Source organism: Protomyctophum bolini (genome assembly GCF_963924005.1).
Source record: "Protomyctophum bolini genome assembly, chromosome: 4".
In the NCBI taxonomy this organism is placed as follows: Eukaryota; Metazoa; Chordata; class Actinopteri; order Myctophiformes; family Myctophidae; genus Protomyctophum; species Protomyctophum bolini.
The window spans coordinates 39,002,920-39,026,198 of NC_137865.1; the positions used below are offsets into that span (position 1 = coordinate 39,002,920).

General features: G+C 43.4%; 2 protein-coding genes across 4 annotated transcripts in view; one reads left to right on the forward strand and one right to left on the reverse strand.

The window, feature by feature from the left end:
- Window positions 1-206: 206 nt before the first annotated feature.
- On the forward strand, window positions 207-7,029 carry znf276 (zinc finger protein 276). The gene is made up of 11 exons (XM_080761760.1): window positions 207-707; window positions 1,070-1,379; window positions 1,570-1,628; window positions 1,840-2,265; window positions 2,651-2,732; window positions 3,044-3,127; window positions 3,685-3,804; window positions 4,195-4,270; window positions 4,441-4,558; window positions 4,704-4,803; window positions 4,895-7,029. The coding sequence occupies exons 1-11, from the start codon at window positions 476-478 to the stop codon at window positions 5,160-5,162; spliced, it is 1,875 nt and encodes a 624-aa protein (XP_080617886.1). The 5' UTR covers window positions 207-475; the 3' UTR covers window positions 5,163-7,029.
- A 51-nt stretch (window positions 7,030-7,080) lies between these two features.
- Window positions 7,081-23,279, reverse strand: part of fanca (FA complementation group A) — a 29,186-nt gene continuing 12,987 nt past the window's right edge. The window contains exons 14-42 of one of the 3 annotated variants that reach the window (XM_080761758.1): window positions 22,155-22,265; window positions 21,336-21,431; window positions 19,514-19,576; window positions 19,078-19,145; window positions 18,254-18,314; window positions 17,584-17,633; window positions 17,009-17,079; window positions 16,552-16,650; window positions 16,251-16,384; window positions 16,057-16,127; window positions 15,693-15,792; window positions 15,398-15,585; window positions 14,676-14,766; window positions 14,153-14,374; window positions 13,948-14,021; window positions 13,607-13,735; window positions 13,183-13,261; window positions 12,858-13,033; window positions 12,545-12,650; window positions 11,659-11,718; window positions 11,450-11,554; window positions 10,941-11,056; window positions 10,110-10,275; window positions 9,219-9,281; window positions 8,858-8,963; window positions 7,880-7,955; window positions 7,618-7,768; window positions 7,401-7,499; window positions 7,081-7,211 (exon numbers count right to left, since the gene is read on the reverse strand). In XM_080761758.1, the coding sequence (XP_080617884.1) occupies window positions 7,113-7,211; window positions 7,401-7,499; window positions 7,618-7,768; window positions 7,880-7,955; window positions 8,858-8,963; window positions 9,219-9,281; window positions 10,110-10,275; window positions 10,941-11,056; window positions 11,450-11,554; window positions 11,659-11,718; window positions 12,545-12,650; window positions 12,858-13,033; window positions 13,183-13,261; window positions 13,607-13,735; window positions 13,948-14,021; window positions 14,153-14,374; window positions 14,676-14,766; window positions 15,398-15,585; window positions 15,693-15,792; window positions 16,057-16,127; window positions 16,251-16,384; window positions 16,552-16,650; window positions 17,009-17,079; window positions 17,584-17,633; window positions 18,254-18,314; window positions 19,078-19,145; window positions 19,514-19,576; window positions 21,336-21,431; window positions 22,155-22,265 (3,030 nt within the window). In that variant the 3' untranslated portion in view covers window positions 7,081-7,112. Of the gene's footprint in view, window positions 7,212-7,400; window positions 7,500-7,617; window positions 7,769-7,879; window positions 7,956-8,857; window positions 8,964-9,218; window positions 9,282-10,109; window positions 10,276-10,940; window positions 11,057-11,449; window positions 11,555-11,658; window positions 11,719-12,544; window positions 12,651-12,857; window positions 13,034-13,182; window positions 13,262-13,606; window positions 13,736-13,947; window positions 14,022-14,152; window positions 14,375-14,675; window positions 14,767-15,397; window positions 15,586-15,692; window positions 15,793-16,056; window positions 16,128-16,250; window positions 16,385-16,551; window positions 16,651-17,008; window positions 17,080-17,583; window positions 17,634-18,253; window positions 18,315-19,077; window positions 19,167-19,513; window positions 19,577-21,335; window positions 21,432-22,154; window positions 22,266-23,279 lie in introns of all 3 variants that reach the window. The other 2 variants (XM_080761757.1, XM_080761759.1) reach the window with 2 other exon arrangements.

A 23,279-nucleotide genomic window follows, 5' to 3' on the forward strand; every position in this document is an offset into this window, starting at 1 on the left:
CAAGCCCCAAAGAAGCCAAGCGGGATAATTTCAGTCACATTTTTTAAACATTTCCCCCATTTTTGTTTTTGACAGGTGGCGGTAGCCGGTAGATGGCGCTGCGTTCCTTTCCTGCGTTTGTTTTCCACTGCCAAACAACTTCCGGGTTACTTTCAATCAAGGAAGTGGTTTCAATGTTTACAACTGAGAGATCAGTTCAAAACAGTTTATGGATGATTCCCTCCTGTTCCTAAACAACACTTTGTGTCCAATTATACATACTACTATACATAGTATTCGCCGCAGTGCATATTCGTGTTAGGCACGCGGGTTCCATGCAATTGCATTATTATTATTAAGTTATAACGTTAATTGTCCACTACTTTAAGAGGCAAGTTACGTCTCTCTCTGCTTTTAGCTAAACTGCTAACGTTAGCTAATGAGACATTTTTTTGTATAGCAGTACTCCGTAGTTAGTCTGCAAAAGTTTGAAATTATGAAGAAAAGGGGCAGACGAGTGCGACTCCCAGATACTTCGCGACCGAAAACCAAGTCACAGACAATCACCGTTGACGAGGCGAAGAAACCATCTGGAAACCGAGGGAGACCCAGAAAGACCATCACCCCGCCGACAGGCAGCCTCCACCACGGTAATGGACCAGAAGACAAGAAGAAGACTGCTGCAGACGAACCACAAACGCGGCCAGAGAACAGAACAAAACCATCTGGTATGTTTTTAAGTTCTCTTGTGTGCATGACTATATAGAAGTGTCTATTTTGTACGTCTCTAAATGTTTTGATGAATTGAACAAGGTGGACCCAATTGTAAACAAGTGTAATGCTTAATTGGTGCGTTCACACTGGCTGATGCAAAATATTCTAAGCTAAAGCTACACAGCATATTTGTATCTTTGTAGCTGAAGTTGAAACCAGATCAACTTTAATGTAGCTGTTGTAGCGTTTGCAACGTGTGAATGCAGCATAAGCCTTGTTGAGAGAAGCCCACTAGAAAAGGGCCCACCCCACCACGATCCATTTCTGACTCAAAACCCAAATTCAGGAAGCACTACTCTGTTTTCTCTCTGTACAGGTAGACTACCCACTGCCCTGTGTAGGCTCTGCCACGGGAAGTTCTCACCACGGAGCTTGCGTCACGCCTTCAGGAAGTTGCCTCAGGATTCGGCCGAAGACGAGTCGGACACGATGGCTCAGCCGCCGCTGTTTTTCCACACAGATTTCCAGCGGCTGGTTGGGGTGCCGCTGGACCGTGACCCACGCTTATCAGAGTTTGTCTGCAAAAAGTGCCACACCAACTTCTACAAGTGCCACAGCATCTTGATCAGGTTCCTGCAGAGAGTCAACCTCCCACCAGCTGGTGATGACAACACCAGAGCAGGCTGGTGAGTTACAGTAGTCAATAATATTCATGCAGGTGCACGTTTGTACATGTTTGTGTGGGATGCTGTTGTGTGAAATCAAAGAAGTGACTAATACAAATTGAGAGGAGATCTAATTAAGGGAAGAGGGTCACATGATTTGACAATTTGATTTCTCATTACCAGTGCCTTTAACAAATATTTTCTTTTTCAGGAAGAATATAAAGTTTCCACAGTTAATGGTGAACTCAACTCAAGTTAGTGGTGACTCAAGTAAGCAAATGCATTTCTCTACTATCTATCTACTCACCTTTGGAGTGATCGCATCCAATGAACATGATTCAGCATGAATTCACTCGTGTATACACTAAATATCTAGGCTGTACACATCCTTTCATGAATGCAATGTCAGGGCTAAACTAAAATATTTCATGTTATTCTCAAATTCAACTACCAACCTGAGCAATTTTGTTTCATCTCCTAGCACCATCGTCCTTTACATCAGACCCCAAGTGCCTCCACAGTCTGGTATCCTGGGCCCACCACCACGGGGAGGCCTGCCGTTCCTGTCCCAATCTGAAAGAGGTGCTGGAGGGCCATTGCTGGGGCTCCATACGTGCTGTCTGGGGGTGCGTAGACGGTCACAGCTACGCGATGGACACTCAGAGCGCCACACAAGTTCAGCCAGGCAGTAACCATGGACACACTGGTAGTTTCAGTAGCGGCAGTCTGTTAGGGAGTGCTGACGAATTCAAGTCTTTGTATGTGGAGGAGGAGGAAGTTGAAGATGCGGAACGCCCACCACGACAAAACTTCAGAGAAAACCTGGCCCTGCAGCCCAGCCCAGCTGCAGTGACACCCCAGACTCTGACCTCTGCACTGACCGACGGAACTGCCACCTGCACAGATGGTGAGGTGCAAGTCCAAGAGCTTGTTGTCAAATTTCAGCCGGACAATTGTGTGCTACTTTCATCCATTGTCTTAGTCCCTTTTCATAGTGACGGTTTTGACAGGTAAATGCAGCTGTCCACGCTGGCACATAATAGTAATACCTAAATGAAACGAGCCCAAACAAGATCACCTTCATTGTCATTTACCCATCAAAATGGGTGATGTGTATCATAAACTTGTACTATTAAATGTACAGCAATTTGTCTCATTGACTTTACCGCAGTGCAAAGTGTGAAACGCGTGGTGTATATGGACTAGACTAGAGGATTTAAGTGTCATTGATTGTTGTCATGATGCACCACATCATGCATAGCTTTAAGTTTCTTTCTTCTCCCCATCATTAGAGTTCCTGTGGAGTGAGCAGGCGCCCTCCCCTGCTCCTGCACAGCTGGAGGACAGGGCTGTTGATAGTGACCTCTCTGACAGGTCAGTCACATACTATACACAAGCTATTTTTAACCACCACTGTCCTCAACTCATCTTCTCTCTTCACTCAGTTCTATTCTGTTCTTTTTCCAGGGTCTGAAAAGGTCTGTAAATGTTCTTTATACTGTATTTTAGGCTTAAATGTAGGCTTACATTAAATGTGGTAGCTTAGCGTGTTAGTCTATTCACTATGTAGTAGCAACTTAATGTACGTAAACAACGTGGATGAGTGATAACATTTTAACACCTCTACTAGTACCATGGTGTATAGTTGTGTATCCAGTCCGCCTTGTCTTTTTCTGTGACCACAGGGACATGTCGATAGTGGAAGCGTTTGAAGACGGTAGAAAGAGGGGATCCTCGGACGATGAACTCTTTCAGCCTTACCCCAAAAGGTGGTTATTGTGCCTCAGCTATATTCTAAAATAAAGATACTAGGGATTCACATTATCATCTTAAGAGTTATTTATACTTTGTTGCAACGCGTCTCTCACTCACAACAGTAAATAAGTAGGCTTAGGTAGGTTCCCAGTTAACCGATCCAGTGTATTTATTTAACCTCATTTTGTTTTTATGTACACAGACGGAACTGTTACATGTCATTACGAGACCTGCTGGCAAGCTAAAAATAGACTACAACGTGCCGACAACATTGTGTTTACTCTAATAAATGCATCTTGTATTGCAAATTTGCAATATAATGTGATTAACAATGGTTGTTTACAAATCGAGCGTCAATCTCTCAATTGAGAATACATAATTATTGTCAAGTGACACTTGGGTTGTGCAAAAAAGTATTGGCCTCTTGAACCTACAGACACTGATGTCACTGTCCTATACTTGCTTGGTACATTTGTTCTTGGGTGAATTATTATGCTTCAGCTATATACAGTTAAGTTGTTCTCTGTTAAATTATTACAATTATTATTTCTCATTGTCACTTCTCTCCAAGGCCTCGCAGGACGACAGCCCCCAACAAGAGAAGACAAAGTCCAAAGGGCCCTCAGGAGCCTAAAATCAAAAAGAAACCAGGACCCAAGCCTGGTTGGAAGAACAAGTTCAAACCTAAAGGGTACAAAGACAAATTTGTTTATCTCTAATCTAAGACTCGCAATGTATTTTTGCACTGAATAATCGATTATTTGTTTACTGATTGTTTATGTGGATCATGGCTAAAAAATATTGTTGGTGCTGTACATCTGTCTCTCTCTCAACCCAACTGGTCAAGGCAAATGGCCATCCACCTATAGCCAGCTTCTGCTCAAGCTTTGTTCCCATTAAAAAAAGGGGAGTTTATTCCCTCTTTCTGCTGTCGCCAAGTGTTTACTCATGGCAAATTGTTGGGGATTTAGGGATACAGAGTTAAGTGTCACAAGACAACTTGGGATTTGGCGTTAGCTGTATAACTATAACTCAATATAACAGCATTACACTGACACAGTAAACATATTTGTATTCTCAGAGAAGAGCTGCCCAATATCTATAAGTGTCCATATCAAGGTTGTACTGCTGTCTACCGAGCTCCTGATGGTTTAAAGGTCAGAATGAAATACACTTGACATCAATTTACTGTTCAAGATTTTACAGTATATGCACTCAATATTTAATAACAGGACTCTACATGTACTGTATCTTAGTCAATCTCTTATTACTACACATTGTATAACTAATATGCAACATTAAATGCCATTTCTTTCACGTTTTTCAGAAGCATATAAAAGAGCATCATGAAGAGGTGAGGGAGAGACCCTGTCCACATCCAGGCTGCAACAAAGTTTTTATGATCGACCGTTACTTGCAGCGACACGTGAAGCTTATCCACACAGGTATGGTCCAAGACATTGATTCCAAACAAATGATCAATAATGGTAGTTAGTAATAATTCTGGGACAGTACCATGGCATTCGTTTCGTTGCATGGGGTATTTTGGATTATATCTCTGTTTGAGTTGTGTGTCTTATGTGTTTCCAGACCAGAGGAACTACATTTGCGACCAGTGCGGGCAGACCTTCAAGCAGAGGAAGCACCTTTCAGTGCACCAGATGCGACACTCAGGGGCCAAGCCACTACAGTAAGCACCGATAACCCCCACAGCTACTGACCCACTGCAGGTGACCATGATAATTAGCAATAATCATTGATTATTTTAATCATTCTTACAGGTGTGAGGTGTGCGGGTTTCAGTGTCGTCAACGTGCATCCCTGAAATACCACATGACCAAGCACAAGGCGGAGGCTGAACTGGAGTTTGCCTGTCTGCTTTGTAAAAAGCGCTTTGAGAAGGCCCATAATCTCAACGTTCACATGTCCATGGTTCATCCACTCACACAGGGAGATAGCCAGAGGGGTGGCAGCCAGACACAGCGCCAGCAATATGGCGATATTCAAACCATTACAGTAACCGGAGAAGTGATACAACAAGACAGATGACAGTCTGTTGCAATGCTTAAAGTCGGGACCCCAAATTAATTGCTTGTCTGTATCTTGAACGTCATCATCATACTAGTAGTATGTTTTATTTCTCAAGTTTCCAAGGCCAGAATAAATGTATTGCTTTCCAGTGCTAGGAGTAGGACTACAAATCAGTGCCTCTGTTGCTGGGTCTGATGTATAATGGGAAACACAGTGCTGTGAGACAAAGTAAATGCATCCCATCATGCAAACCTCTCTTGCAAGAAGCTACTTGGAGGTAGCAGTAAACCAATATGGAGCAAACAATACTGTTACATATTTTGCAAATGGTAAAGTACTTGATTTGGTATATTGTGTACGTTAGCACTTCTGATTTCTGTGGTGCACGCAAGGTTCAATAGTTGGTGTTGCACTATTTGTCAGTCTGTGCTGTCAGGGAAATATTATTTTTTTGTTTAAGTCATGGCAAAGTATGATTTTCCTTTTAGGTCCTATATTTCACATCAATGTTTTTGCATTGTTTTAAATGAAACGCAAAGCCTCCATCGGCTTAACAGGAGCTGCAGTTAATATTTGGACTGTGAATTTCGATTTTTAACCTTATACAACAGACCCTGGTAAAGACATGTACCCATTCCATGGTTTTACATAGACCGTAATGCAGCTCAGTGGCCTTGTGGTTAGAGTGTACGCCCTGAAACTGAGGTCGGGGTTCGATCCCCGGCCGGGTCATACCAAAGACTGTAAAAATGGGACCCAATGCCTCCCTGCTTGACACTCGGCATCAAAGGGTTGGATTGGGGGGTCAAATCTACTAATTAAATGATTCCCGAGCGCGGCACGGCTGTGGCTCACTGCTCCAAGAGATGGGTCAAATGCGGAGAACAAATTTCACCGTGGTAACGTGTGTGACTAATCGTACGACTTTGACTTTGATGCATGCCTTGTTTTTTTTATCCCGATCTAGTCATGCCAATCCCTCCTCCCCAATGTGTCTGATTGGCTCCCAGGCAGGCATAGTTTTACTGAGGTTAAGGTTAGGTTTGGGCAAAGTTAGAAAAACGAGGACTGTCAATCACAGCGGTGCTTCACTGACAGGGAGTCAGACATGGGGAGGAACACGCTATACCCCAAACCAGAGTTGCTAAAGCAGCAATGGAGAATGGCCAGTTGTGTTAGTTGGAGCGCCTGGCCAAGCCTGAGGCACCAAGCAAGCCCCAGTCTCTACAGTGGAGCGCCTGGCCAGTGGCCAAGCCCCAGTCTCCACAGTGGAGCGCCTGGCCAGTGGCCAAGCCCCAGTCTCCACAGTGGAGCGCCTGGCCAGTGGCCAAGCCCCAGTCTCCACAGTGGAGCGCCTGGCCAGTGGCCAAGCCCCAGTCTCCACAGTGGAGCACCTGGCCAGAGGCCAAGCCCCAGTCTCTACATTGTTGGGCAGGAACCTGGAGTGGACACCCCAATATTTTAGGGTTAAAGGGTTGGCGCTAAAATTCGGATTCGACTATGGACCATAATTCCAGCAAGCATTATGTATTATGGTCTATAAAACCACCAAATGAGTAATTGTGTGTTCCCTATATTGTAAATTCTTGTGCACACGGTTGTGCAGGATTATTAAAAGTAACATTTTGTTGAATGTTAGATACATGTTTTTATTAAGTTATTGCAATGCAAAATAGTCTTTATTGTAAACATTGAGAAGGGCTTGAGATTGTATACTTATGTCTGTTGTGAATTATACTCACGTTAACTGTAAATAAACGCAGTGTGGAAATGTTTTTTTACAGAGTTGTAGCCTATATAACGGGCTTAAGACATTCAAATAAATAATGCAGGGTTGGGAAAGTAATGGACAGGCATGGCTTGTGGTCATACAACATGTTATAAGAACAAGGAAAAAGCAAGTGATTTGGACCAGGTCCCGAGAAGCCCACCCAAACATCTACGTAGGCTAGTTTGATACCCTGGTGTTCAGAGAAAGTCCATATCGTGGCTGAGACTGTCAGAGCTAAAGTGTGACTGTAGAGCTGCTGCCAGTTCTGGGTCCAGCGCCGCACACTGGGACTCCAGCTACAAGAAAGCATAGAAGGACAGGAAGATGAAACGAGCTGGGTTTCTATTGTGTGTCCGAACTAGTGCAGTAACCATTGTCAAGAGTACTTGGCAATGACATCAATACCTATTGTAATTTGTAAGTCTATAATGGCCTCCCAGTGTGGATGTGTGTGTGTATTAAATGTTTGTGTGCATGTTGGTCACCTGACGGAGTTGACTAGAGGAGAGAGCGGTAGAGGAGGTCTGTGAGATTGTCCTCAAAAGTAACTGCTGTGCTCTCCTCAAGATCTGGGTGAGATCCATCTGACAACAATATGACAGTTTTTAGAGAACTGTAATGACATATCGTGCTCCATTTTTGTAGCTGTGCATATGTTGCCGCTTTGATTTATCTGACATCAACCCGAGCGCATTCAGTCACCTGATTAGCAGTGGTCTCTGTGGTTGCACTAGATGGCTTTCCATCCAGGAAGAGAGTGAGCAGACTGCTGTAACAGAACACAGCAGTATGGAGAAAGCCTGGACACCTGGCAGCCCTCTCTAGCAGCTCAGCACTCTGCTCCAGCAACAGACTGGAGGGGAAACACTTATGTTAGCTTATACATACAGCATAGTAAATGTGATCACACAAAAATTAGGACTGGGCTACAACAGATTGACTAGAAACCCTTAGGCAGACTCACCTGTAAAAGGCCAAAGGCATCAGCCTTGTGTACTCATCTGGTGTCACCATGGTAACTGACTGGTGAAGTGCTTGTTCTAGTTAGAGAACAGTATTCAATAAAACAGTTTATCAACGTGACCAAAATACCACCCAGGCAAACCAGCCTACACTGATTCCTCCCAACTGCAGCTCCAAGTCTGTATTAAACTGATAAAGCGTAACCATGTTATTAACAAAGGCTTGGTCTACCAGTTCAACGGATTCATGTTATCACTGCATTAAATACATGTTATCAACCATAATCAAGACGTTGGAATATGGCCATATTGGTCATACAGACAGTTTTCAGCGATGGCACTTGGCTGTGTTCACTTGGACTGGACGCATGCAGGGCGGTGCAGACATAGCCTGGTAAACCACTCCCACTGCAGACATGTCGGGGGCATGGACAGTAGGGGGGACTAATATTTACTATTCTGTGCCTATCAGTATGCAACTTGAACGCCGCTGAGTCGGCTCTGGTGGCCGTCGCAACGCCTCCGTCATGGTCACAAAAACTAAGCACTCCCTAACGTGTCACTAGTATGTCTGATAGTCACATATAGAGTGTCGCAGTCCCGACCCCGATGAGGGCACCAGGAAATAATTCCCCATTCATCTTTCCCATAGACATTTCCAAAAGTATTTATTTAAAGGCAGTTGGCTTTGTCCGAGGCTTAAATACTTTTGGAAATGTCTATGGGAAAAATTAATGGGGAATTATTTCCTGTTTCCCTTGTCATTCTGAAAGGGGGCAGGACTGCAACGCTCTATTGGCTCTATAACAAGCTTCTGATCACGGACATATTCTTGATTATAGGCTGATAACATTCGAAGGAGGTTGTGGGTTTGAATCCACCATGGTGCATCCGGCTTTGTCGAGTGCTGCCCACAGATAACGAATACATTTGAGTGAGGCGATCAAACATTTTACATGACATTATAAACAATACGGTACCAGTTTTTGGGCACTTAAAGACGAGTAGCCAGTCAGGAGAGTCTACCAGTCTAGTCAGGATGTCTGTACACAGCTCCCTGGCCCCCAGACAATTCTTCTTCACCTCCTACACAAACCATTAGACACAAAAGAATAGAACGCAATTCTTATATAGCCGCTGAATGTGTGAGGTGTCACAAAAAAGGAGCCTCTACCATAGATGTTTGACCATCTTTTATTCTCTGCATTACCCATTCTTGGGTATTATTGGTAGCACAAAGGGAATTCATGACATGGATAGTTACTGTATAATCCTGCAATTTGCACCTATTTGTTACTCTAAAAAACTGTGCGTGCGTGTGCATGTGTGGTGGGGCAATACCTGAGGATAAAGTAAGGTTGACAGAAGGTCAGTCACACACAGGAAGAGCAGAAAAACTAGTACCTGGGAAGGACAAATGAGAAACAGATTAGCACGGTAGGAAAAGGTGGAAAACACACATTGTCAGCAACTCGAAGGCAGTCATGGTGTGCACCAATGCCCCCAGTTTTCCACTCACTATATTTAATATTCAATGGTTAATTATTAATAGTCATTCTGCATGTTAATAAATATTGTGCATTACATTCACACACACACATTCATACACTGATGGCAGAGGAAACCAGGTGCCAACCTGCTCATCGGGAGCAATTAGGATTTCAGCGTCTTGCTCAAGGACACTTTGACACCAACTCTGGGGGAGCCGGGATCTAACTAGGAACCTTCCGGACACTCTACCCCTGAGCCACTGTCGCCCCTGATCGCACCATCTGCTGATTTACTCACCAGGCTGGCCACAAACACGGAGTAGATCAGAGTAGATCTGTATAGTTTGTCATGAGACTCAGTGGGGCCACACGTACTGTAGCCATTGATGCTGCCCAAATACATCTGTAGCAGTCTGTGGCCATTTTGCATCATTGAATGAACCTTGAAAGCTAAAATGTAGGCGTTTCTGTGTGCCAACATAAACTGTACAATAGCTGTCCATGCTGGCACACAGTCAGTAACAAGTTACAACTACATACAACGCAATTAATGCGAGTGACCTTCAGCTGTGTCTCCCAGTGCATTTGTGCGTTTGACTGCTTTATGTGCTGCTTGCTTTATATGATCAACAGTACACTGACTGTATGTGTATTGGTGTTATGTATTGTTCCTGCTAAATATATGAATATGAAATTAAATGAATATGTCTGTTTGGAAATAAGCAATTGATGGTTTTTCCACCTGCTTGTAATGCCTCTCATTCACTTGTCCCAGCATCTCCAGGGTTGCCCTGAAGTCATGGTTCTTCTTCTGTCCCCCACCAACGCCTCTCCAGGCACAGTGCAGACTGCTAGCCAGTAGAAGGGCTGGACCTGAAGGCATCTGCGATGGCGTGACCTTCACTGAACTGCAAGGGTTGAAAAAATACATTCTTAGGCAGAAACAGAGTTCTGAAATTAAGTGGTTGTTGTTCTACACACACTTTAGGTCCTTTCAGACGGGCATCGATTAACGGACATGTTAATCGAGCAACGACAGGTCTGCTCCAGGTCTGCTCAAGAGGGGCGCGACAACGCACGCTAATAAATAAGCTAAACAGAATCCAGGTCTGGTCAGTCGCGGGCGTGTGCACGAAACGAGCACGACAATTTCACGGGACCGTGCCCACGTAAATACGCTTGTGCTATTTCCCCTTGACTTCTCTGCGTGTACAGAAAAAAAACCCGCAGGTCTCATTGAAAATGAATTACTAGACGCGTTAATCGCCTTTAGAAAGACATTCCCTCTTTAGTTTAGAACTAAACAAACATTCCTAATGATGATAACCCAATATATATAGCAATGTGATAGCTAATAAGGGGTAGCTGCTTGCTTAGAGCAGGTGGGGGTGGGGGGTGGTAGTGGTTGATGATAATGATTTATTATCATTGGTAAATTAGTTAAACTGCAGCCAAGGCATGTTAACAGAATATAGCACTCTCGTCATGTGGGGCCCACAACAAACAGGCACTCTACTCTATTTACTTTCAAGAGTCTTGTGCCTTGGTTTTAAGGAGCTGTACCGGTTCATACCTGCAGGCCCACTGGTGACAGTCAGCCAGGAGACGCAGCTGCTCTGGGAGAGGTTCTCCGTCCAACAAATGATGCCACAGTGATGTCAGAACAGGAGATAAACAGCTCCACCAGTGCTACACCACACACACACACACGCACGCACACACGCACGCACACAGTACATATTTTGTCAAGCTACGTTGCCTTAGTCACTTGTGCGGCAGCCAGACCTTTTTGCAATAGCATATTAAGTTAAAAAAAGGGTCTTGCTGAAATTGTTATAAAGTAATACAAATAATAATGGTCAATTTCTTCAAACAATTACAAAAGGTAGCATTTCAGTTCATGACATTAAAGAGGATTGTTTTACTGTGTGTGCAAAATATGAACAAGCTGTGGTTAAATGAAGTAATGATGAGAGTAAAGACTGGAGCAGCTGTGATGTGTGGGGCTATACTGTAAATAGCTATTGCTGTATGTTTAGTCACTAATCAGACAACAGTCTTTAAATAAAGAACAGACCATACCACTGTAGAAACTAGGAGCAGAGGGCAGTGGAGACTGATCTGAGACCAGGCCTTGTTGACTTCTCCAGATGAATGGTCACAGCTCACACTGGCACTGAGCACACCCTGGAGGTACAAGGGTATTCTTAACTATTGCAGCCAGCCGTGTGACATTTTCTCTGTACACGGAAATGGACTTGAGGGCAGATGTGATTAAATTGCTAACTCACTCTCAAGAAGTGTGCCGTTATGTGGTAGGGTAGCAATCCAGCTGGAGAACACACCTTCCTCTGATGCATGAAACAAACAGAGAGACAGAGATGGACAATTAATTAACACGGAAAATCATGGCTGCCCGTCATCTTACTTCCGACATACCGGTATACAGCATGTGAGGAAGAGTTCGTTTTGGGATATTCTGACTACCTGTTCAAGCCCAGCTATCACGTCATACTCCAGGTTAAGGTCACAATCATTAAGGGATAATATAAAATATGTGATAATAATATTATGTGTAGCAAAGGGCTTTCCATGCGAGAGACCCGGGTTCAAATGCCGGGTGCTACATATATATCTGTCAACATTACTTAAACAGCTGTATCTCAGGAAGGGCGAGACATAGAACAAGAAATGTTGGTGCAGGCAGTATTTTCAGCGCCCCTCCAATGCATGGCTTTTGAAAAAGTTTGTTTTTTGAAGCACTTATGACGTAAATCAAATGGCAGCCAAGTTTGTTTAGGGCTGCAGTTATTCAAACATTGACAACGTGAGACGTCATGGCCAATATAAATACATGTTACATACTTACATAATTTAGTTGTATACAATATAAAACAATGCATTCATGTCTCGTAATGTACTGTATATAGTGGCAGTGAATCTGCAATGAATGAAAGTGACTATCCTACATACAGCATGTGGCAGCCACAGTGGGCGCCCCCTCACTTCACACACACACAGTGTGATTTTTATTTTATGTGAAGAGCATTTTCTCAAACTCAATCGCATCGTGAGCACTTTATCCAAAACTAAAATGCTAAATGGATTGCAGCGTGAAGGCCAAAACACACAGTGACATTGACTCCCGCTGGTTTGACTTTAACCAGACGAACTCACCTGGTGCTGGTTGACATGTTCTACCAGGGTCTGACAGTCCAGTGTTCTTATCCCTCCCTGGTTCCTTACACACACAAACAACACTGCCGGGAGGGCCAGCAACACTCTGGGTCACACAATGGCAAAGCAAGCACAGACACAGACACAGACAGACGTAAGTGGTTGGGCAGGTAGAAGCACAAATGATGTGTGTGTGAGTGTGAGTGTGAGTGTGAGTGTGTGTGTGTGAGCGTGTGTGTGTGTGTGTGTGTGTGTGTGTGTGTGTGTGTGTGTGTGTGTGTGTGTGTGTGTGTGTGTGTGTGTGTGTGTGTACCTGTTCCATGTCTGTAGTGTGTGTTGTAGGTTGAGCTCTCTGCTGATGCTTTGTGAGTCAGGGGATAAAGAGCACCTCTGGGACAACAACTCAAACAAGAAGTGACATGGATCATCTCTGCCTCCTCCACTGCGGCTGCTATAGTGGCCCGTCAGTCCCATGTCATAGACCAGCTCCTGTTTTCACACAGTGACAAATACACCAGTGTATGCAATCGTGTGTCTGGATCAGACGTTGAGAAGCAGCTGTGACATAGAATATAAAATCCAAAGAATGTTCTGATGCATAGTACACAACAATGCCACAGAATGACAGACAAACACACCTGTAATCTGGATAGGATATCTGGAAGACAAGTGCCTGTTTCTGATGGTCTGTGGTGTGGATCCACCTGCCTCTGGCCACTGCAATGCAATAGAATTATGATGGACTACAGTTTTCAACACTTAGCATAGTATATCTACAAGCTCATAACGCGGCACTATGAACTTGTAGATCTGCTATTTTATTTTTAATCGTGAAATTGTAGCGCAAATCTTAGGGAACAACATATTTTCATATGGGGGTCCGCAGCCAAATACAGATAATTATGGGGGCCCTTGACATGAAAAAGGTTGAGCACCACTGACAATAGAAACAGGTTTTTCAGAAAACTGTTTAAACTGTTTATTTTAGAAGCGGCCTCAGGTCTAAATGGGTTAAACGCTTCTGAGAGCCTCACCAACGGACCAGAGGAAAGTTCTACACACCATAGTTGCTGGTCCATGATGGCATTGAGGATATGAGAGCAGAGGGTCTTCATGTCTCCTCCACAGCCACCCCGGTCCACAGGACAAGACAGATAGAGCTCCAAACAGGCCCACTGCTGGTACTCCTGCCTAGAACACCAACATGAGCACGTGCACACACGCACACACACACACACACACACACACGTGCACATTTAACAAGAAGTTCTTGAACACCAACAATAGTAGACGCACAAACTTGGGAAACTCAACAAGTGTTTCAGGATACAGATCACGACAAGTAAAGGAAGCATTGCCTCCTCAATATATATGGCGACTGGGTATGAATTTGTGTGCCTTACCTCTCTGGGTCAGACAGGACATCTTCATTTCTCTGTACTCTGAGCTCAGTGGACAGCCATTCTGCAAATACCAACTTGGACAAAGATGCCATCCGTATCATCAATATTTTATTTCTAGTGTCATACCAGTTGTTATTAAGTAATTCATATCTGAAAACATACTCGGGAGACAGTGAGACACCCATTTTTGTTGCTGCGGTCTCACCTGGTACTGTGGTAGCTGTACTAGTTGCTGGAAACCAGGGTGCATCCACATTTTCCAGGCTGCATTCCTCCAGGTTGTACCGGGGTCTGTAGCAGTCCCCCACAAACCAGGCTGGTCCACTTCCTGGTCTACTCCTTCAGGTGAAACAGAGGCCTCGGCACTCTCACTGGTGATTGGTTTCCTTCGAGCCTCAGGCATCAGTCTCGGGATGAGGTACAAAAGCTGAACATACATTTAATTTAATGTAGTAGTGAAAGTGTTTATCCAAGTTTATATTCTTTCTGAGTATTAAAGCCCAACCACTCAGCATTAACGGTGTTGTTCATGTTAGTGCCATGCATACCCCCATTACATACAGTAGCAAAACTGTAGATGTATGTACATATAGGGTAACTTTCTTGTAATTTGAATATGGATTATAATTTCAAAGTATATTTTAAATGAAAGATATTCCATCAATTTAGCCTAATTTAATGACATGATAGCAGTGAATAATATGCTACGAAAGGGGAGTAAGCAATACCTTCTTATAAAGGCTGTTAGGTATGTAGTCTTGTAGCTGAGATGGTGCATCAGCTTTGGAGAGCCCATAGCACACTGCTGCCACACAAAGCCTAATAAGACACATTAAAAGAATGAAATGTGGGATACATTTTAATAACTTCTTACTTCTTACATAAATCTGTTTGGAAGTTATACATCTTTTTGTAATAGACCGCGGCAAATGCCACATTCCCCTTTGGCCAATCATCATGAACATTTAAACAGTTCTTCCTTGCCTCATGTGAAACCTTTCCCAAGTTGAATGCAAATCAGTTTGAAAATAACCTGCTTGGATAGACAAATGCAGACAAAATCAGACAAATGGAAAAAAGGTCAAGGTCACAGGTGTCCCGACCTAAATCTACCGTCCCTTTCCCTTCTCTTTCTACAGTATATGCCTGAAGGTGGTCAGCAGACCGAAAGCTTGCTAAATAAATACATTGATTGTGCGCAGATCTGAGTGTGCAGAGCTTACCTTTATCTTTCTACAGTATATAAAAGGCCAATTCTTCTAAAGTTCTAAAAACCAAAGACAATGACTGAGCATCTAAGAAAATAAAATCGGAACAATTTACAGCAACAGTCCTGTAAAATAAACAGCGAGTAAAGAAAAACAGGTGGTCATGTCATGACCTAATGTACGGTATGGACCTGCACTAATTCATGTCTGTTCAATTAGATGAAAACACGCCGCTCTCTCACCTGACACAGAAGAGCATGTTGGTGTGTGTGCTGCAGGTTAAGGCGCAGCTCAGGGCCTCTGTGACAGGCACCGGCTTTGGTAGCAGGGATGGAACCATTTGCACCAGAGGACTCTGGGATTTGGAGGCATGGAGGTGGACTACAAACGCTGCCAGGCCGATCACGTGGGCAGCACTCAGCGACGACCCCTTTGGAAATAAATGGAAGGACAAACAGTGGGTGGATGGTGGTTGGTGCATGTTAATTTAGGAAGGAAATCAGTAAGGGAAATAAGGATTTCAAGTATGTGCTGCACCTGGTGATGGAACAGATCCCAGAGTCTGTGTATGAGGGCTGAAACCAGCTGTGTATGACCCAGCAGGACAGAGACAAACTGACTTGCCCACAAGCTTTGTCTAGGATTACAGAAAACAAGGTGAGTCGCAGATGAGACCTTCTCAATTCATGTACTACACAGTTTAAAGTATAATTAAACTTAGGTTACTATTAGTGAGATATCTCTAATAGTTGCTCTGTAGATTAAAAATATATGATCCAAATAGGGAGCATATTCTTGGCGAGACAGAGTAACTATTGAAGATATCTCGTCAGTTACATCATGACAAGGTAACACACACACCCCAAACCCCTACCAAGGTTTACATTTTGATTTGTCTTACTTATTAGGCGGGTTTGTTTGGGAAACATCCACTATACATTGACAAAAGTTTCTGAGGATCATATTGACAACCTACAAGGCGAGAGAGAAAGAGAGAGATGACTTCAGGAAGAAAACCACAGAGACAACAGTAATTAAACAAAACTAAACTACACAAACACAGAGTAATTGTCGGTTCAGTCAAATATGTCATACTTTCACATGTGGGTCAGGAGCCAGCGGTGCTTCCAGGTTAAGCTTGATGACTGTCTGGAGGACAATATGCTCCTCATGGTCTGGGAAAAGGACACCCAGTGTATGAGAGATCCTGGACACCTGAGCAGACACTTCTGATAGGTAGGGGTGGAAATAAAATCGATTCATTGATCAATCGCGATGCAGAAATGGACGATTCACAAATGTCCAAAAAATCTATCTTTATATTTTTTGTATGTTTGTACAGAATTCATATTTTTTGGAGGTGCAGGAGTGTCATGTCTCCCCTCCATCAATGTACCTCCATCATTGCCATCAATGGCCAACCGTCTGAACTCCTTCAGCTGAACTTTCAGAACTTCCAGAGGGTCATCATTGCTCTCCACATGCATTCCCAGTCCTGGGAATATGGCACATTCAGTCATACACCATAACCACATGGCAGCGACTCTACTCTCAGGGGTGGGAAAAGCCCATATTGTTGGGATGAAATCACAGCTCAATAACAAATAACAAATACTTTAAACAGGAGTGTGGTGGGGGTGGGGTACTGTCAATAGAATTAGGTTTAGAGTTATAGTTACTGTATTACTACTAGAGTTGTCAAACTTAAAAAACAAAAAAATCATTACCTATGTTGTATCTATGATAAGAGATTTGGGCATTAAGTGAGTTCTCTATGCAATTATCTTTCCAATATGTGCATAATTTATAATATGGTAAATGTAATATACATGCGAGATGTAAAGAACACCCACTGTTGTGTTGTCTCTGTTTTTGGCAGGACTCAACATAAGATGTATACTGCACAGCAGGAATCTTGTCCGCTCTACACAACAAGAAAATAGTTCATCAAAAATGGTGAAGACAGACATCCAATGATTCAGTGCAGGGCACTAACCATGGACTTAGGTTTCTATCCACACTGGGTTGACTCAAAAGAATGGATATAGTATGTTAAGGTGAAGAAAAACCTTTAGCTGTGACCATGATGAAGGCTTATGATTATGAAGCAGATCAGACTCTTTATGTAAATATGACAATGTAGAGGAATAGAGGTACAGGAAACCGAGGATAACTGTGGTGCAAAGATTTGCATCACATTTTCACATTTTTTCAAAAAATAGCAGATCTACAAGCTCATAATCTTGTATATCTGTTATTTTTGAATAGCCAACCAATGAATGCGCTATATTATGCTGATATAGCTACAATCTAAAACGACACGGAAGCTTTCCTGGTTTTAATGGGTTAAGTGCCTTTCTATGGAGGTACTGTAGAGTGCCATGGAGAGCTGACACATAAAAGCTGTGATTTCACTGATTTCACTCACTTTCTCAGAGCTTCTATGAAACTCATTTGTGCATCAGCCTTCACAGGAAGCTGTAATGGATTGGACAGACAGAGTGCATCATAGATAGCAGTCCTCATCAAAGACACAGTTACAGTAGTTAAGCAATTGCCCTCTGATAGACAAACGGATCAGTGGTAAATATTATTACATAATCACCTAATTGCAATTGTTTGAGATAGCCAAAAATATTTGCATAATAGTCAATCGTTTCCATGTTGAAAAATGTCCATACATTTTCAAACATTTAAAAAAAGAAATGGCAGAAATAGCAGATCTACAAGCTTACAACACGTCACAAGGTGACGTGTTGTAAGGTTGTAGATCAACTATTTTCGCTATTTTGTCAATTCTTTGTAAATAAATGTTTCAGTGAATTATGTGTCAGTGATTCATTTGTATATTTATTTGTCATCTCTGCCCTGTGCAATTTGTGATTACGAATCCTAAAAATGCAAACAGAAATATAAATTGTAACGCTCAAATTGTTATGCAAATACTTCATGTTATCCTTTTTTCATGAATGCATTATTTGATACAAAGTGAGATGTGTTAAACACAGCAACAACAAACAAATCAGAAAATAAACTAAAACAGAACAGTGAGTCAGCATTACACTGATTACAGTGTCCATTATGAGTACGTCTCTTACCAATCTTGGCGTCAGAAGAGCAGGAAGGAACCGAGTTAGAAAATATGGCCTCCGGAAGATACTGTGAGTTACAAGATTATCCAAAAGTTAATTACAGTTTAGTCATATAACTCACGAATAGACAGAACAAATATGTATTATATAATAAGAATACAAGTGTATGTAATATTTCATATTGGCGTTTGGCTCTGCTAAATGTTTCTCCCCGCTCGGCACAATTAAACAACCATCATCCCATTTTGACCTGAGATCAGATTCTAAAAATGTCTTCTACATCCTGACCGTTTTCTGAAAAAGCTATGTTTCTATGTCAGTCATTCTTCGATTTTTCAAAAATAGCAGACCTACAAGCTTTTAGCGCACCACTCGGTGCCACGCTATGAGCTTGTAGATCTGCTATTTTTCAATAGCTAAAGCATAACATAATGCTAACACCTTAAGGGGTTCCCGCCCAGAATGGGTTAAACATTAAGAACAGGGAGATAGAGGTACAATAAACCCCCCCATGGGGAACTGAACTAATGGCAGAGCCCACTGGTGGTGCTGGGGTGGCGGTGGGAGCAAACAGCGCATGGCAACAACCAGGAACCATATGCAGAAGGAACGCAGACTTGTATGATCTTAAACCCTGCCCAATTGGTCAGCTGATTGCCACGTCAGCGTATGACATATGGGTCTTGCATAACATACATACACCCACATAGTACCTCTTGAGTATACCTGACTAAACTAACTCTGCATTTCTAGTACGAGTAAATGCTATCCCTGAATAAAGACAGCATTACGCAGTACTGCTGATGAGCTATTTAATGAAGTGTGAATACCTGGCCTCCATGACTGTGGCAGAGATTCTTCCTGTGTTCTCAAACAGAGATACTGCCTTCTCTACATCCTGGAGAGCCTGACACTCAGGCTAGAGATGCATGCACACACACACACACACACACACACACACACACACACACACACACACACACACACACACACACACACCTTATATTATACTGTAATTCCCTGTGTCCATGCAAACTGTTAATAAAGTATTCAATAAATCAAAACACACACACAACCCAGACCATTTTCTAATAGTGAGTTTTTTCTCACTTTTCTACCCATATGAGGACTTTTAGTAAAACAGCCACTAACTAACTATGTAAAATATATAATACAGTGCAAAATATGATTGCACTGTATTGCTATTCACTCAAACAGAAATTGAATGTTATTATACACAGGCCAACCACATGGTGTCACTGTTACCTGCACTGGTGGTCCTGCAGCTCCAGAAACGTCCTCATACAAACCCATGTTCTCCACTGACACCTGCACGCACACACACACACACACGCACGCACGCACGCACGCACGCACGCACGCACGCACGCACGCACGCACGCACGCACGCACGCACGCACGCACGCACGCACGCACGCACGCACGCACGCACGCACGCACGCACGCACGCACGCACGCACGCACGCACGCACGCACGCACGCACGCACGCACGCACGCACGCACGCACGCACGCACGCACGCACGCACGCACGCACGCACGCACGCACGCACGCACGCACGCACGCACGCACGCACGCACGCACGCACGCACGCACGCACGCACGCACGCACGCACGCACGCACGCACGCACGCACGCACGCACGCACGCACGCACGCACGCACGCACGCACGCACGCACGCACGCACGCACGCACGCACGCACGCACGCACGCACGCACGCACGCACGCACGCACGCACGCACGCACGCACGCACGCACGCACGCACGCACGCACGCACGCACGCACGCACGCACGCACGCACGCACGCACGCACGCACGCACGCACGCACGCACGCACGCACGCACGCACGCACGCACGCACGCACGCACGCACGCACGCACGCACGCACGCACGCACGCACGCACGCACGCACGCACGCACGCACGCACGCACGCACGCACGCACGCACGCACGCACGCACGCACGCACACACACACACACACACACACACACACACACACACACACACACACACACACACACACACACACACACACACACACACACACACACACACACACACACACACACACACACACACACACACACACACACACACACACACACACACACACACACACACACACACACACACACACACACACACACACACACACACACACACACACACACACACACACACACACACACACACACACACACACACACACACACACACACACACACACACACACACACACACACACACACACACACACACACACACACACACACACACACACACACAATGATAAAGGGACAACACATTCAGAGAGGGTCACTTTGAATGTTTGGTTTATATTATTATACTGTAGGCCTATATTATTTCTAGCAAATTCTTGTTCAAGTGTCCATGACACTCAACGTAATAGGGAATGGTGCAATATGAGTTCTTATGTGTTATGGAGATACAGTATGTGAGTTTCTTTAAAGAGTGGATGTCGAGTTTATTCCGTGAGTGGCCTCATTATATTATTAAGTGCCAACCCAGCTTATATTTGTAACTTTTCACTGCCTATACAGTAAATAGTAAATACTCTGTTATATATGAACAGAAATCCTCTTATCAACCAATTACAGCAGTATTTCAGGGATGTAGATATTAATACAGTTAATTGGGGGTTAAAATGTGTTTATACTATCGGGGATGCTTGGTGCATATTATAAGAAATGGTGAATGGGACAGGAGAGCAGAAAGTATCAGATGACAGAGGGCAGGAAGAGGCGTGCTTACACAGGGCATGATGCAGAATGTGTTGTTTCCTGGACAGAGATGACGCGTTATGTTATGAGATAATAGTTAATAAAATGGCCAAAATCAAGTGATTGTTTGCGAGCATTATTGCAACTTTGAGGAAGTGTGTGTTTGAGTAATACAACGGTGTGTGTTTAAATCACAATTACCAGACCTGTTTGTTACACTCCTTTACGGAGGGTTGAATCAGTAATTAAGCGAAGCTATGAAACAGCAAAGTTTAGTTATATCCGTACAGTGTAATTTGCCAATCAATCTCTGGCCAATACCTTGAGATCTGCGAGCCTGGTCTTAGCCAGAGAGATGTATTCCAGTAAGAGGCTCCGGTGTTTGACTGCTACATAGGGAGGGTGGAGGATGTGAACCTGAGTATTTAGAATGATAAGAAATTAAATGTAGCATCACCAACAATGGGCAGAGGACCAGCAACATTCAAGACAGCTTCTGGCTGTTTTTGCTCTGAGCAAATATAGGCAAGCGAAGGATTTATCACTGGTTAGCTGTCGATGTTTCTACTGTAATTGTCAGGTCAAGTCACACACAAAGTAAATAAGCAAAAAATATATATATTTAATTATTTATGTATTAACTGGATCAGCACAAGACGTTTTTGAAAAAACTTCCGGTTCAAACAATAGTAAACTTCCACTAGCTTTTTCACAGGTCAGGAGGAGAGGTGATCCGATCGGGATTTTTTTTTTTTTTTCACATCTAAGTCAAATTAAGCTCTAATCAAGCACCGAATATCGCATTTGGAGCATATTATGATCCATAATGCACATAAAGACCGCACGTGTGCATGCACGCAAGTATTTTGGCCGTTTTTATGTAAACGTCACGGGCCGTTAGCATAAAATGCTAACAAACCGTACTTATTTTAAAAAATTTCCCCCTGCATTATGGGGACTAAAACAAATCTCGCGATGCCGGGCATGGCATCGATTGCTAAGGTAAATCAATCTCGGTTTCTCGGGCCCGGTGCGGAACCAGTTAATGACGAAATTAATAGAAAAAAACCCACAAATAAAAAGTATGTCATGACATCAAAGGTCCTCAAAGGCTATATGGATAAACCTATACGCGATCACCTTGAGGTACTGAGGGGGGTCAAAGGGCACCAGGTCAGAAAGGAACTTCAGCAGGAACACCAGAGATTTCTTGCTGTGTCCATGGTAACCGCTGGCCCCTCCAAAAGACACCTGGACATCCGGGGACAAAGGTTCATGCTGATCACGACGTAGCGGTGTAGAATTAAAATGTAAATAATGAAATGACGTGAAAAACCATAAAACATCATGTACAAAATAAAAGTGTGTGTCAGGCTCAGGAGAGAAAGAGAGAGAGAGAGAGAGAGAGAGAGAGAGGTTTACAAGAAGAAAAACAATAACCCCTGCCGTGATCACCAGCTAACATCAATGTCATGACACACAGAGCCAGGGAACATTCAGACAAACCAGATGTGCCATTGCTGGGTTGTCTAAATTCCTGAACCCAGTGACTTCTCAGGAGAGTTTGGATTATACAACCAATACGGACGGTACATAAAAGCTGTCACTTGTTTTGTGATGATTACAATATTATTTTGTCTAATCTCTATATAGAGTATAATTTATACAATTGCTGCCGTTGTATTTAGTCGCCCAGCTCTACTATTGAGACATTTAGATCATGAAAGTGGTAGATCAAAATTGTTTTGATCTACCAAAAGATCCCCCCGAGCTTGCAGGGAGGCTCCATTTAGCTCAGTGGTTGAAATTTCAGCACCTTACAGTTACAGTAGACCCAGGCTCCATTCTGAGGTAGACCAACCAGGAAGGTTACAAAGAAAGTAAAGTAGCTTTAAGTTTTAGTTTCATAGTTCTGTTTCATAAATAGGATATTTGCCTTATCTATTTGTCCATCTGCATGGGATGAAAGCATTAGCTATGCTTCTTTCATATGAATTGCCACCACTTAAAAGCTGACAAAAACAATAATGATTGCAGACCTTCATCAAGGCTGAAATCCCCAGTTTGCTCATTCATATTTACTTTGGACTGATAGTGGTGCTAGAGGAGAGAGAGCTCACCAAAATAATATGTTTCCTAATCTTGAGAGAATTAATCAATGAACAGTTGCAAAAGGCGAATTTGGTCAATGTATGACTAACGGGTCAAGAGATACGTTAATCTGAAATGTTAAGGTTTGATGGCTTGATGGTGGCACTAACGTCA